Source organism: Leucopleurus acutus, assembly GCF_964270905.1.
Source record: "Leucopleurus acutus genome assembly, chromosome: 19".
Lineage (NCBI taxonomy): Eukaryota > Metazoa > Chordata > Mammalia > Artiodactyla > Delphinidae > Leucopleurus > Leucopleurus acutus.
Genome location: NC_139161.1, coordinates 20,399,566 through 20,415,007, shown reverse-complemented (window position 1 = coordinate 20,415,007; position 15,442 = coordinate 20,399,566). Strand labels below are relative to the sequence as shown.

At 50.9% G+C, this 15,442-nt stretch overlaps 1 protein-coding gene across 1 annotated transcript; it reads right to left on the bottom strand.

Annotated features, from left to right (window-relative positions):
• Positions 1–3,840: 3,840 nt before the first annotated feature.
• Positions 3,841–4,707, bottom strand: GJD3 (gap junction protein delta 3; the record flags this gene model as incomplete). Its single annotated transcript, XM_082861000.1, has 1 exon — positions 3,841–4,707. One exon carries the CDS (start codon positions 4,705–4,707, stop codon positions 3,841–3,843), a length of 867 nt encoding a protein of 288 aa, XP_082717126.1.
• Positions 4,708–15,442: the final 10,735 nt, after the last annotated feature.

The window sequence follows — 15,442 nt, the reverse complement described above, 5'->3', positions numbered from 1 at the left end:
AAAAAAACCAAGAACGAATAATAAAACCATGCCAAAAAAAAAAAAAAAATCCCAAACTAAACCCTTAATGTTTTATATGTAAAACAGGGTCAGGTAATTATAAAGAGGCTGTTCACTATGTAAATGTCAGTGGGACATTCTAAAGGAGTGTGTGACAATTCTCTATTGTGGGGGGACATTGGCATTCTTAGCCCCTACCCGCCAAATGCCAAGAGGGTGCCCCTCCCCGTGACGACTAAAGCAGTGACGCCCACACTTACGAAGCGCCCCCCTGGGGATAGTAACTTTGCTGCTGGGGCTTGAGGTTGCGCTGGGTGGTTCATAGTTCACTGCAGAGCAGAGTTTCTTATCTACGGCACAAGTGACATTTTGGGCCATGAATTATTTGTTGAGACGGGCCGTCCTGCACACAGTAGGTGTTTAGCAGCATCCCTGGCTTCTATCCACTAGTCGCACCTTCCCTCAAGCTGTGACAACCAAATATATCTGCAGACGTTGCCCAATGTCCCCTGGGGGGAAACATCGCCCCTAGTTGAGAACCACTGCTGGAGTCTGGTCATCGAGGGCTGACGTGTGCTTTGCCTATGGGAGCACAGGGCAGAGGCATTTAACCAGGCCTGAAGCAGGGCTTGGAAGGCTTCCCGGAACAGGTGCTCTCTCCCAGCTAAATCTCTAAGGGGAAGAGTTAGCCAGGTGGAATGCAGAGGTAATAAAAAGCTCCTGGTGGTCAGAAACTATCCCCAGCTCTGTGTTTTAACCATTTTGGGTTTCGGTGGAAAAGGCAGAACAGGTGAAGCTGTAGAGGCTGGGACGGGCTGGTCAAGGCCAATTCAGGAGCTGGACTTGATCCTGAGGGCAATGGCAGGGAAGGATTTGAAGCCCGTGAGTGAGGTGTTCAGATTAGAATTGCAGGGGGCGGGAGCAGAGGCTAGGAAGGGAGTACCCCAGGCCATCGGTGACCTGGGCACCTGGGCACCTGGGCAGCCTCTGAAGGGGTGGAGAAGAGTGGCCAAGGGGAGGAAATGCTTAGGTGGTAAAACAGGAGGACCAGGTGATTGATGGGATATGGAAGGCGGGCAGAGGACGGGCTCTGGCAACGACAGACGGAGGTGGCCAGGGTGGATGGGGACCCCAGCAACTGAGAGGAGAGCTAAGGAAGTTGGGGCACCATGTGAGTTGCTGGTGACCCCCTCCATGCCCCTCACTCCACTCCTGCCACACCAGCCTCCTTGCTGGCCTCCAAGACCTCCAGCTTATTCCCGCCGCAGGACCTTTGTTCTCGCCATTCCCTCCAATGGGAATGCTCTTCCCGGAGAAGCTTCATGGCTGGCAACCTGGTATGTTCTTGTTCCCCGTCACTCCCCAGGGGTGTCACTCTCTCTCCCCTTACTCTTTACACTGGCTGGGGGTACAGTCTGTATTTATTGTCCACCAGAATGTGAGCTTCACGGGGGCAAGTTTTGTTCACCGCTGGAGCCCAACACCTGAATCCGCTAATACAGCAGCCACTCGCCACGGTGGCGGCCGAGTCTTAGATATGCGGCTGGTCCAAAATGAGATGCGCTCCAAGCGCAGAACACACCCCAGACTTCAAAGACTTAGTACAAAACGAAGAATATAAAACATCTCCTCGATACTTTTTTTATATTGTGTGTTGAAAAAGTACTTAAAGAAAATATATTACTAAAATGAATTTCACCTGTTTCCTTTCACTTTGTAATGTGGCTAATGGAAAACTTGGAATTATATGGGTGGCTCACCTCTTTCTATGAAACAGTGCTCATCTTGAACACTGCCTGGTATACACTATGTGCTCAAGAAGTATTTGTTGAATGAATATATATGGAAAACAGCTGGACATTCACATCTGAGTTTGCGTGGAAGGGTCCAGGCGGCAGATGCAGAACTCACTGTAGGTGGAGGGATGGTGGCACACACCGTGAGCGTGGATAAGTGCTTGGGCCTGGGGAACACCACCAGTTCCTCATCCAGACCAAGTTTACTGAGCACCTACTATGGGCCTGTGAGGAGGAGAGAGCTATGCATCCAGCAGTAGTGCTGCCTTGGGGCCTCCAGCTCTGGTTTGGGGGTTGGGCTGTCTGTAAAGGAAGCCATCTAGTTTCTTCCCAGGTGAGACCAAAAGGCAGGTAGGCGTTAATTAGCTAGCGGAAGGGGGCGGTGCAGAGAGGGAGGCCGCTCCAGGCAAAGGAACAGCATGTTGAAACACTTAGAAGCAAGATTGGGTACCGTGCTTGGTAGGACCAGAAAACTCGGTATGGTTTGGGGCATGGTGACCTTGGAGAAGCCAAGGGGAGGGGGCCTGATGAAGCAGGGCCAGACGTGCAGGGCTTCAAAAGCCTTGTTCAGGTGCTGGACTTACCCTGAGGATGGGGGAGCCCCAAGGACGTAAGTAGGGGAGCTATTTAGAAAGACTCCTCCAGCTGCTGTGTGGAGCCAGGCAGGAAAGCTGAGGAAGAGGCGTGAAGGAAAAAGGAGGACAGAGAGGAAGCGACCGGGGACACGGAAGACCGGGGCGCTGGCAGCCTGCTCAGCAGGGTCTGGTGGAGCCCCGGAGGTGTGGTTGGATGGTGGAGCCCCGGAGGCGTGGTTAGATGGTGGAGCCCCGGAGGCGTGCTTAGATGGTGACCCCTGGAGTTTTCAGTTTGCTGCTGGCTGCTTACGGAGAGCATCCCCACTGGGGCGGTGAAGGAGGAAGAAGATGGGGGCAGAGGAGAGATAGGAGGGGAAAAGGAGGCAGACACATAGACAGATCCTTGTATTTCCCCGGGGGTGGGGCCGCGGTGGGGAGCGAGGAGGGGAAGCGGGTGATGGCTGCGGGAAAATGCAGGGCCAGGAGCACACGTTCTGGGGCAGGTTTCTTCTGAGGATGTCTGTGGACTGGGGTAACAGCGGCAGGGTGAAGAGGGGGAAGCTAGAAAACAGTCCTGCCCTCTGACCCCACTGCCCACCCCCACTCTATCTCCATGAAAGGAGGGCCCAGCCACCTTGCCCAGGCCACAAGGTCGAGAGTGTAGATGGTGCCCAGACTGAGGCCTCCCCTCCCGCTCCCGTCCTGTGTGGGCACCATCAGGAGGGCAGACCATCCCGTGACGCCCCTGCAGGTAGGGAGGGAGCCACCGTGGCTGCTGCTGGCACTGGGTCCTGGCCACTCGCACAGTGCATGTCAGAGATCACACACACAGCTCACACAGGGCGCACAGATGCACGCGCATACGCAGGACGCACACGGGGTAGGCCCACGCACGCGCAGAGAGCCTGCAGAGGATGGACATGTGCTTGTGCACACGCGTGCACAACCAGAGCTCACCCAGGATATATGCGTGCATGCACACACACACAAAGAGCTCACACAGGTTTGACGTGTGCTTGGGCACCCACAGCTCACACCGTATGTATGTGTACACGTGTGTGTACATACACAGAGGGCCCACACAGAGGCCACGCCTCAGTCTGAACAAGGAGAGGCCCCCAGGGATGCTGGTATCACCGTTGTTTTTGTCCCCAGTAAAACAACCCGGGCTCCACCGGACCCTCCACTCTGCACTAGCTCTGCCCTCTTGTCCACTTTCTCTCAGCCCTCCCCCCCCCCCCCACCCCCGGCAGCCTCCTTCCTTTCTGCCTGGATGACGGCACCAAGGACCGGCCTTAGTTCGTTAGATGTCCCCAGCTTGACTGGGAGCTGCCGATGCTGCCCGGCGGGCCATGCCCCCTGTGTGTCATCTGCTGGGCAGGGGACCCTGCGAACAGTTGCTGCAGAGCTGCTTCTCGCTCCGGGGTGGTGGGGTCTGGCCTCTGACCTCACCCCCGCCCCAGGCAGCTCTAGATGGCCAGGTCCTGGCGGACGGTGGCCAGCGATGCCTTGCTGCGGCCGCTGCCGCCCTCGCTGTCGCAGGTCGGCGCCCGGTGAGCATAGGAGGGCGGGGCGTAGGGGTCGGGGCCCGGGCGCCTGGCGGGCAGGGCGGGCGGCGGCGGTGGGAGCAGCTGCTGCGCCTTCTCGTGCGCGCGGTTGCAGCGGTTGTCGCGCTCGGCCTCCTGGCGACAGTGGCCGGCGCGCGGGCGGCCCTTCCAGAGCAGGTGGCCCAGCTCGGCCACGCTGAGCAGCGCCGAGAGCAGCCCCACGGCGAAGTAGAAGATCACGAAGACGGTCTTTTCGGTGGGCCGGCTCACGAAGCAGTCCACCGTGTGTGGGCACGGGGCACCGGCGCACACGAAGTGCGGGGCCACGCGGAAGCCGTAGAGCAGCGCCTGGCCCGCCAGGAAGGCCAGCTCGGCCAGCAGGCGCAGCGCCACGCTCAGCAGGTAGCAGCGGCGCGCGCGGCGGCCCCCCGGGCGCCCCGGGATCCCCAGCGACCCTGCCCCGCCGGCCGCGCCGCCCGGCTCCTTGCTGGCCCGGTGCACAGAGTAGATGACGAAGAGCACCGGGGGCGCCGACAGCAGCAGGATGTGGAAGAGCCAGAAGCGATAGTGGGAGACGGGGAAGGCGCGGTCGTAGCAGGTCTGGCGACAGCCCGGCTGCAGCGTGTTGCACACGAACTCCTCCTGCTCGTCCTCGAACACGGCGCCGCCCACCGTGGCCAGCACCAGGATGCGGAAGATCAGCATGACCACCAGCCACAGGCGGCCCACGAGCGGCGACTGCAGCTGCACGGCGTCCAGCAGCGAGCCGAGGAACGCCCACTCCCCCATGGCGCTGGGGATGGACGCGGGGCGGGCAGTCAGAGGCTGAAGGATAGGGATCCCCAGCCCTCCGTGCCCGTCGGGGTGGAGTCAGTTGGACCTCCTCTAACTTCGAGGTGAGCCAGGGGGTCAGCCAGGCCTGGGTTCAACAGGGACTTTGTGGGAACAAAAGGCTTAGCAAGGGGGGCGGGGCGGGAAGGGTTAGGTGATTCTCCACTATGGGCGCTGGGGAGGAGCTCCACTTTGGTGCTCTAGTCAGACACCCACGGGCCTGCTGGGTTGGACCCTTTGCTCCTCCAGAGTCCAGGTTGGTGGGAAAGGGCCTTGGAGATCAGCCCGCCCCCCACCCCCCACGGCCTCTGACTGCATTTGTGGAAGCGGGAACCCAGCAGCGCCCTCGTGCTCAAGGATGCTTTCTGTGGGCAAGAGTGGTGCCTCAAACCCAGCTCTCCGTCAGACCCAATTTGGTACCCCTGGGAGAAGTGGAGTCAGCAGACCCAGAAGGACCCACCTCCTTCTTTCTCCGCCCATTTTCCTGCCCTTTTTACTGCAGTGAACTGCTCTCAAAATTGGGGAGCGGACTCAAAGGTAACCCCACTTCCATAACTCTACCCAATGTCCTAGGTGTCCCCTGCCATATGAGCCCAGTGTGGCAGGAATGCCGGCCCACCTTCTCTCATCTCCTCCCTGGTGTCCCTCTGTTTCCAGCCTCCCATATCTCCCGAGAACCCCCCCAACTCCCCCCACCCCTCACAGGTCCCACAGGCCCCTGATGCCCCCAGACTCTCACCCGTACGTAACCACTCGCCCTGTAGCTGACGCTGGGGTGTTAAAGCCGAGTAAAGGACCTTGGGAGATGGCTGGGACCTGTTCCTCCTGGTCCCTCTTTCATTTTCCCTTTTGGATTTTGCCGGGATGGATGACAAGACAGGATGGCCAGAGAGGGGCTAGCTCTCCCCTTCTCTTAAAGGGACACGGTGACCCTGTTGGCTGGCTCCACCCCTGAGAACAGACCCAGGGCCACACCCCTTGCTGGGCTCTGCCAACCTCCCTTTCCATCCCCTCACTCGCCCCCACCCCACGGCTGTGTCCCCAACTGGAAATGAGGGAAGGGGTTAACCAGAGCTGCCTCTCTCTCTCTTTTTTTAAAATAAATTTATTTATTTTTGGCTGCGTTGGGTCTTCGTTGCTGCGCACGGGCTTTCTCTAGTTGCGGTGAGCTGGGGCTACTCTTGGTTGCAGTGCGCGGGCTTCTCATTGCGGTGGCTTCTCTTGTTGCCAAGCACGGGCTCTAGGCGCGCGGGCTTCAGTAGTTGTGGCTCGCAGGCTTCAGTAGTTGTGACTCACGGGCTCTAGAGCACAGGCTCAGTAGTTGTGGCGCATGGGTTTAGTTGTTCTGTGGCATGTGGGATCTTCCTGGACCAGGGCTCGAACCTGTGTCCCCTGCATTGGCAGGCGGATTCTTAACCACTGTGCCACCAGGGAAGCCCCAGAGCTCCCTCTATCGCCAATCACCAATAAATTCCCCCAAACTGGAAGGTCTAGGTCCACTATCAAGTGGCTGTCCCGTCTTCAGGGCTGGAGCAAGGTTTGCTCCGGTGTTGGAGGCACTGGTATTTTTAAAAAATTAATTAATTAATTAATTTATGGCTGTGTTGGGTCTTCGTTTCTGTGCGAGGGCTTTCTCTAGTTGTGGCGAGCGGGGGCCACCCTTCATCGCAGTGCGCGGGCCTGTCACTATTGCGGCCTCTGTTGTTGCGGAGCACAGGCTCCAGATGCGCAGGCTCAGTAGTTGTGGCTCACGGGCCCAGTTGCTCCACGGCATGTGGGATCCTCCCAGACCAGGGCCCGAACCCATGTGCCCTGCATTGGCAGGCGGATTCTCAACCACTGCGCCACCAGGGAAGCCCGGAGGCACTGGTATTTTAAGAGGCAGCAGACACCCAGTAACTCTCCTTCTAGCTCTGCCACTGCTAACCTTGGACCAGTCGCTCAGCTCTTCTGGGCCAGAGTCTCCTGGCTTGTCAGCTGGGGAGCCTGGGCCGGCTGACCTCCAAGTTCCCTTCCGGCTCTGCGTCTTAATGCTAAGGTCCCAGCCATGTTACAGAGAACAAAAAAGCCCGAGCCTGGAAGAAATTCCCTTTTGGAAAAACCTTGAAGTATCAGGAGTATCTGGCTTTGGGACTTAAATAAAAGCTTCTGCTTCCTTCCTGCTTTTCTGTAATTTCCAGATTTACTGTAATGAGTGTGTCATTTCATAATGCAAAAAATAAATAGAAAGCAAGGCTTCTTTTCCCCCATAAGGCTCTGAACTGAGTCACCTACTGCTCTAGGTGGCAGGAGAAGCTGTCCCATAGGGGAGGAGAGTTAGGATGACCGATGGCGGCCTGAGCGGCCAGGGAGGGGACACTCCCAGGTTGAGCACTTGTTTGTTCTCTCTGCCTTTTCAGGAGTCTGCCCAACCCACACCATTCCACTCGTCCACCTGTGCGACTGCTCCGGGCCAGGCCCTGCGCCCCACTTATCGCGCGAGTTAGCTCGCTTAGCCCTCCTGGTGAGCCGGCAGCAGGGCAGCTGAGACGCAGAGCGCTAAGCCACTTGGTACACTCACGCGGCAAGAAAGAGCAGCTCTGGGCCGCACGCCCAGCCTCACTGGTTCGGAGACCGTGTTCTTAAGCACATCGTGGAACTGTCCCGTTTCCAGCCTGGCTGGGCTTCCCAGGTGGTGTCCCAGGGCCTAACGGTCCCCAGGGCTTTGTGTGGGGCTGGTGGGGGCCGTGCCAGGACTCCTCTTCAGCTATGGGGGCCAATGGGGATCCCTGGCACGATTTCAAGAAGGGGTGGGAAAGGTATCCTTCACCCACGCTGGCTCAGGGACCTGGCCCAGCCTGGAAAAACCCTAGGTTAATGCTTGGGAGTGCTGGGGTTCCCTTGGGACTGGGCCTGGGTGGGGAGACACTGGCCTGGACCAAGTCCAAAGGAAAGAACATGCTGGGGCCCATTCCAAAAACAGGATGTGACGTTGAGGGCACTGCTGACCTCCCCATCCCAGCCTCCACCTGCTTCCGGCTAAAGCTGCCCCCTGCCCCCGGCCACGGGGGCTCAGCACATACCTCATCTCCCCTGGAATGGGCCCTGCCCTGGATGCATGGCCACTGCCGGGTCAGGCCACCAGCCCAGCCTGGAAAAATCCTCATCAGACCAGACCCATCTGCCCGTGGAGAGTGGAAAGTGGCAGAGGTGGTGGGCTGGGCTGGGGGGGGTGGGGGACATGGAGCCCATGGTCACCCTGTGCTGTTCCCAGTCCCTGATACCACAGGGCCAGACACAGGAGACTCTACAATCTCCGGGGCCCATCCTTCCTCCCAGATAGCACCGTCCAGCCTGGGAGGAGGTGTCGCTGTTGTTGCCCAGAGCTGGCGGCACGTGGCCCTGTTCTTGGCCAAATGTGAGGTCTGGGGCTGGGCTCAGAGCCTGTCCTGCCCTGGTCCACGTTCAGTCTCTGTCCCAGACACCTCACCCTGACCCGTCAGGCTGTGGAGCCACTTCCCATGCATGTCCATCACACATGCACACACACATGCAGGCACACGCATGTTGGCACCTGGTAAATTAATACTTGTGACATCATCAACACACGGCTGTATTTTCTCTCCCCTGTGTCCCTCTAACATTTAAAAAAGTCTTTACATAAATACTGCCTTTTAGTGAGGCCTTTCCTTGCTGCCCTAACTGGAATTTAACCCCTGACCTCTATCCCCTTTCTTAGCTTTATTTCCTTTGCACTGACCACTTCATAACATACTTTATATTTTTCTTATTTATCCTGTGTAGTATCCATCTCCTCCGTTAGCGTGTAAGCTCCATGAGGGCAGGGATTTTTGGTGCTTTATACATTGTCTTGCCCCCAACACCTAGAAGAGTTCCTGGCACTTAGTAGAAGATCAGTAAATATGTGTGGGGCAACAGAATGAATGAAATGGGGTGAGAGGATTGCGGAAGGTGCAGAGCTCCTCTGCCCCAAGAAGATGAGGACGCTGCTGGTCCGTTGGACACTCTGGTCTCTTCCAGGGCTTTGATCACTTACATGGCCAAGGGTCTTTGGAAATCTTGCTCTGCATTGGACCAGTAAAAGTAATTGGAGATCTGAAGGCAGCTTGGAGTTGGCTTGTTTTTACTGATTCCTTTTTGTTTTTCAGAGCAACTTGACTGCCTGCTCTCGAGATGTCATTATCAGGAGACTACAATTCTCCTCTGAAGATGCTTTAATGGAAATCATCGTCTCCTCTTTAGTCATTCCAAGAGCATCCACTTTGATGTGGTTGAGAAATATAGTGAAGGTGATTCTGTGTTCAACTCTAGCCACAGCTCAGCGGCTTGGGAAACTGTCTCCTCATTCTCCACAGGTAAACTGTCACTAATGAGAGTGCCTATCAGTAGGTCAGGTGGAGGCTGCATGGAGGCTTTCTGGTGGTGCCCGAAGCGAACTTGTGGCCACCAATTTTTAGCATTTTAATTCCTTACAACTGAAGGGGTCGGCAAAACTCAACAATTCTCCTCATTTATTATTTTTAAATTAAATACTCTTGACATGGTTGCAACACATATTCTACTTGTAGGAAGCATGTTGCATAAAACTGTTCTACAGTGTTGTCATTTATTGCCACGTGACCATGTGTGCACACGTTACTCTTGCAGTGTAGTGACACCAATGTTCCCTAGGTGTGAGTGTGTCTACTATCACTAGTTCATTCATAAACAGGGCCGGGAATAAGAAATACATACTGCAAGAATCAACTTACCGCAAGGGAGTTCAGTGCCTTCCATGGCATATAATAGGCCAGTGAGGAGCTGCTCTTTGTTAGTTTTGACTGTTCCAGCAGACACAGCATGTTCAAGATTGATCTCTTCTCGTTGTGATGCACAGGACTGTGTTCTATTACTATGTTTAGGGCCAGACTGGAAAAGTCAGTCTTTCTAATGAAAGAGGATCAAGTGAATGATTCCTAAGTAAAGAAAGGAGGATCTTCATGTGATCTTTTTTTTTTTTGGCTTTTATTTAAAAAAAGTTTTAATTGATGTATAGTTGATTTACAATATTGTGTAAGTTTCCGGTGTACAGCAAAGTGACTCAGATATATATATATATATATATATATATTTCTTTCTAAAAATTCTCTTTCATTATGGGTTATTACAAGATATTGAATATAGTTCCTTGTGCTTACAGTAAATCCTTGTTGTTTATCTAGTTTATATATGGTAGTGTGTATCTGTTAATCCTATACTCCTAATTTATCCCTCCCCCCTCCCCTTTGGTAACCCTCCCCTTTGTTTTCTATGTCTGTGAGTCTGTTTCTGTTTTGTAAATAAGTTCATTTGTACTATTTTTTAGATTATACGTATAAGTGATATCATATAATATTTGTCTTTCTCCATCTGACTTACTTCACTTAGTACGATAATCTCCAGGTCCATCCATGTTGCTGCAAATGGCATTATTTCATTCTTTTTTATGGCTAAGTAGTATTCCATTGTGTATATATACCACATCTTCTTTATCCATTCATCTGTCAAAGGACACTTAGGTTGTTTCCATGTCTTGGCTATTGTAAATAGTCCTGCAATGAACATTGTGGTGCTTGGATCTTTTCTGGGTATATGCCCAGGAGTGGGATTGCTGGATCATATGGTAACTCCATTTTTAGTTTTGTAAGATACCTCCATACTGTTTTCCACAGTGGCTGCACCAATTTACATTCCCACCAACAGTGTAGGAGGATTTCCTTTTCGCCACACCCTCTCCAGCATTTATTATTTGTAGACTTTTATTTTTTAAGGTTCTTTTCCTATGTAGGTCATTACAGAGCATTGAGTTCCCTGTACTGCACAGCAGGTTATGATTAGTTATCTATTTTATATAGTAGTGTGTATATGTCAGTCCCAATCTCCCAGTTTATCCCTCTCCCACCTCCTCCTTATCCCCTGGTAACCATAAGTTTGTTTTCTACATCTGAGACTCTACTTCTGTTTTGTAAATAAGTTCATTTGTGCCCTTTTTTTAGATTCCACATATAAGTGATATCATATGATATTTGTCTTTCTGTGTCTGACTTTACTCAGTATGACAATCTCTAGGTCCATCCATGTTGCTGCAAATGGCATTATTTTGTTCTTTTTTATTGCTGAGTAATATTCCATTGTATATATGTGCCACATCTTCTTTATCTATTCTTCTGTTGATGGACATTTAGGTTGCTTCCATGACCTGGCTATTGTAAATAGCGCTGCTATGAACATTGGGGTGCATGTATATTTTTGAATTATGGTTTTCTCAGGGTATATGCCCAGCAGTGGGATTGCTGGATCATATGGTAGTTCTAGTTTTAGTTTTTTAAGGAACCTCCATAATGTTCTCCATAGTGGCTGCACCAATTTACATTCCCACCAACAGTGTAGGAGGGCTCCCTTTTCTCCACGCTGTCTCCAGCATTTATTATTTGTAGACTTTTTTTTTTTTTAAGCAGTTGTTAACATTTAATGAATCTTCTACCAGGTGGCTTCAAGCTACTAGGACACATGCCCCGCCCACACCCTTAATCTTCTCAGCTCTTCTGCTGAAGAATTTGGCCTTTACGATGCAGGCTGCTTTGGGAGCGTTCCCTCCCTCAGAACTTTGTGCTGATAGTAGCCTGATGGCACCGCGTCAGTGACAGGAGCAGCTCGTCTTGTTCTTGACAACATTCACCCGTGTCTGCTCACTGACCAAGGTTCCACAATTTATCATGGTTCAGAGCTGGGCAGAAGCTCTGGTTCCTCTTTAAGTGGTAATGCCAGATAACAACTTTCCCAAAGTATCCTGGGTGATATTTGTCGAAGTTGATCCTGTGGTGATGCATGCCACCAGCATTACCGCGGCCTCCCGGGTGCTTCCGGTGTTTGCTGTTGCAGCTGTGGCTGTATCTCATGTGGCCCTAAGTTTCCAGGTCTCCCTCAGTCTGGATGGCTGTAGACTTTTTGATGATGGCCATTATGACTGGTGTGATACCTCATTGTAGTTTCTTTTTTTTTGCGGTACGCGGGCCTCTCACTGTTGCGGCCTTTCCCGTTGCAGAGCACAGGCTCCGGATGCGCAGGCTCAGTGGCCATGGCTCACGGGCCCAGCTGCTCCGTGCCATGTGGGATCTTCCCGGACCGGGGCACGAACCCGTGTCCCCTGCATCGGCAGGCGGACTCTCACCACTGCACCACCAGGGAAGCCCTTTTGTTTTCTTAAAAATAAATTTTATTTATTTTTGGCTGTGTTGGGTCTTCGTTGCTGTGTGTGGGCTTTCTCTAGTTGCGGTGAGCGGGTCTACTCTTCGTTGCGGTGTGCGGGCTTCTTATTGTGGTGGCTTCTCTTGTTACGGAGCACGGGCTCTAGGAGAGTGGGCTTCAGTAGTTGTGGCACGCGGGCTCAGTAGTTGTGGCTCATGGGCTCTAGAGCGCAGGCTCAGTAGTTGTGGTGCACGGGCTTAGTTGCTCCGCAGCATGTGGGATCTTCCCGGACCAGGAACTGAACCTGTGTCCCCTGCATTGACAGGTGGATTCTTAACCACTGTGCCACCAGGGAAGTCCCTCGTAGTTTTGATCTGGATTTCTTTACAGGTCCATGTGATCTTCTCTGCAGCATTCAGAACCAAGGCTGCCGCATCCATGATCCTAGGTCATCCTGGGTTCTTTAGGTACCAAAATGGACTTTGGAGAAAAACAGAACCGACAGGAGGTATATATATATATATAATTTGTTATAGGAATTAGCTCAGTTATGGAGGCTGGGAAGTCCCACGATCTGCCATCAGCAAACTGGAGAATTGGGAAAGCTGGGGGTGTAATTCAGTTTGAGTCTGAAGGCCTGAGACCCAGGAGCACTGACGTCCAAGGGCAGAAGATAGACGCCTCAGCTTAGAGCGAATTCACCCTCCCTCCACCTTTTTGTTCTATTCAGGTCCTCGGTGGATTGGATGATCCCACCTGCATTGGTGGGAATCATCTTAACTCAGTCTACTGAGTTACATGCTAATCTTTGCCAGAGACACCCTCACAGACACACTCAGAAGTAATGGTTTACCAGCTATCTGGGCATGCCTTAACCCGGTCAAGTTGACCATACAATTAACCATCACAGGGTTTTTCAGTACAGCCTGCTCAGATTTGCAAGGAGGCAGCCCATGAGTGAAAAACACCTGAGGGCAATTCCTGGCGTGGTACCAGTTCAGCATCATGTTAGAACTGGAACCCATATATTACTTTTATAACCAGAAAAAAAATTAAAAGTTATTTTCATTTTGAAAGAAAACATGTAACATCACTATTTTTGTAAGCTATGGGAAGATACAAAGAAGAAAACAAAAATCACCCAAATCTCATTAACCAGAGAAAAGCAACTGACATTTTGCTGCAACTTGCAATAAGGCCTTTCAATGCATATTGCATTCTCGAACTTTAGTGTGCACCAGGATTAGCTGGAGTGCTTGTTAATACAAGTGCTTTTAAGTCAGTAGTTCTGGGGTGGGTCCGATAATAAGAATTTCTAACCACCTCTCCAGTCTTGCTGCCACAGTCAGTCCAGAGGCCACACGCAGAGAAGCACTGGTCCAGAGTTTACACCTCTGCTGTTCCAAGCAGGGTCTCCAACCAGTAGTATTGACATCACTTGGGAACTTGTTAGTAATACAATTTCAGGCCCCACCCCAGACCTACTGAATCAGAATCTGCGGTTTAACAAGATCCCTAAGGGATTTGAAACACAGGTTTGAGAAGCACTGGTTTATATTTGAGCCTCATACTGTCTGAAAGATAGCTTTTCCTCCCTACTTTATTGTAATCTAATTTACACACAGTAAAATGAACCATTTTATAATTCAGTTTTGACAAATTATATAAGAGTTTGGTATCTTTTCCCCCCTCTTCCTAACAGAATGAGAACTTTCCTGTGCTACCAAATATTTTGGGAAAACATGACTTTTAACTGATTCTATAATACATGGTAAGTAAGGATGTGCCAGTTTAATTAGTTCTTCTGTTGTGGGACATCTGTGCTGTTCCCGGTTTCTCACCAGTGTAAACAATGCTTCAATGAACTCTTTTGGACACAAACGTTTCATTTTTCAGACAATAATTTTCCAAAAGTGTTATTACTGAGGCAGGCAAGAACAAACATCCATTACTGTAGGAAAAAAAGTTAATTAAAAAATTTTCTATGTGGGAATTCCCTGGTGGTCCAGTGGCTAGGACTCTGCGCTCTCGCTGCCGAGGGCCTGGGTTCAATCCCTGGTCGGGGAACTAAGATCCCGTAAGCCACGAGGCACAGCCAAGAAACAAACGCAGATTTGCTGTGTGTTTGGGTTTCAGGAAAAATGGCCAGAAATCATTTAAAAAAATTCCACTGCACGAGGAAGAGAGGGATGCGATGTATCCTAAACAAAAAGGCTTAGAAAACTTATTGTATCACTTATCAACTAATTTTTGAATCCCTTATTTTCTCAATAGCCATTCTTTTGTAATTTATAGTTGATGTAACATGTATTTATCTAAGCAATGTTGCATATGTGTAAGGAATAACTACATTCTATAAAGGGTTTAAATGTGTATAACCACGAAGTTTATTAGCACTAAAATTTTTAACTCCTAGAGTGTCAGTGGCTTAAGGAATGAAGAGTCAAGGACTGAATTCACTTGTTTCAGTTAGCAAGTGCATTACTGATCAGGAGAGAACTTCTAGTTTCGAGAGGGAAACATTCCTGATTTTTTCCTTTCCAAAGAAGGTTTATATGCTTTTGTCCCACGATTTGTTTTGTAAACAAATGCATACATACCAGACAGGGATTTCACCTTTGACTTGTAACCTGCTTTCTTCACTCAGCAATGTCCTAAATACCTTTTTATGTCAATAAATAATATGCATGATCATTCTTAATGAGCACCTGGTATTCCTCATTGTACCATAATTTGTTTAAACTTATTGTTTTGCCAGATGTCTCTTGTTGGACATTTAGTTTACTTTCAATTTTATTATTACAGAAACTTTTTTTTTTTTTTTGCGGTACGCGAGCCTCTCACTGTTGTGGCCTCTCCCGTTGCAGAGCACAGGCTCCGGACGCGCAGGCTCAGCAGCCATGGCTCACGGGCCCAGCCGCTCCGCGGCATATGGGATCCTCCCAGACCGGGGCACGAACCCGCGTCCCCTGCATTGGCAGGGGGACTCTTAACCACTGCGCCACCACGGAAGCCCTATTACAGAAACCTTAATAGGCATATTTGTATGTGGCTTTTTTTTGCAATAATTACAGATTTACATGTAGTTGTGAGAAATAATACAGAGATCCCTTGTACACTTTGCCTACTTTCCCCCAATGGTAGCATTTTGTAAAATTATGTTGTAACCAGGATACTGATATCTTTTGTTACTTGAACTTGCATTTGTGTGTATTTACATAGCTTTTTGCACATGGCCAATTCTCCTGAACTAAATTTCTTAAAGTGAGAATTGCTGGGACAAAGAGTTTGACCTTTTCGTCCAGGTTCTAGTGAAAGGGCTCATTTTCCATATCTTTATCAACACCACCCTTGGGGATATGTTTAGGCTATCCCTCTGTAACTCAAGACTACTTTTCTTCTAGTACTTCTTTAGTTTTGTTTTTGATATTTAGTCTATTTGAGGGACTTCCCTGGCAGAGTGATTAAGACTCCAATGCTCCCAATG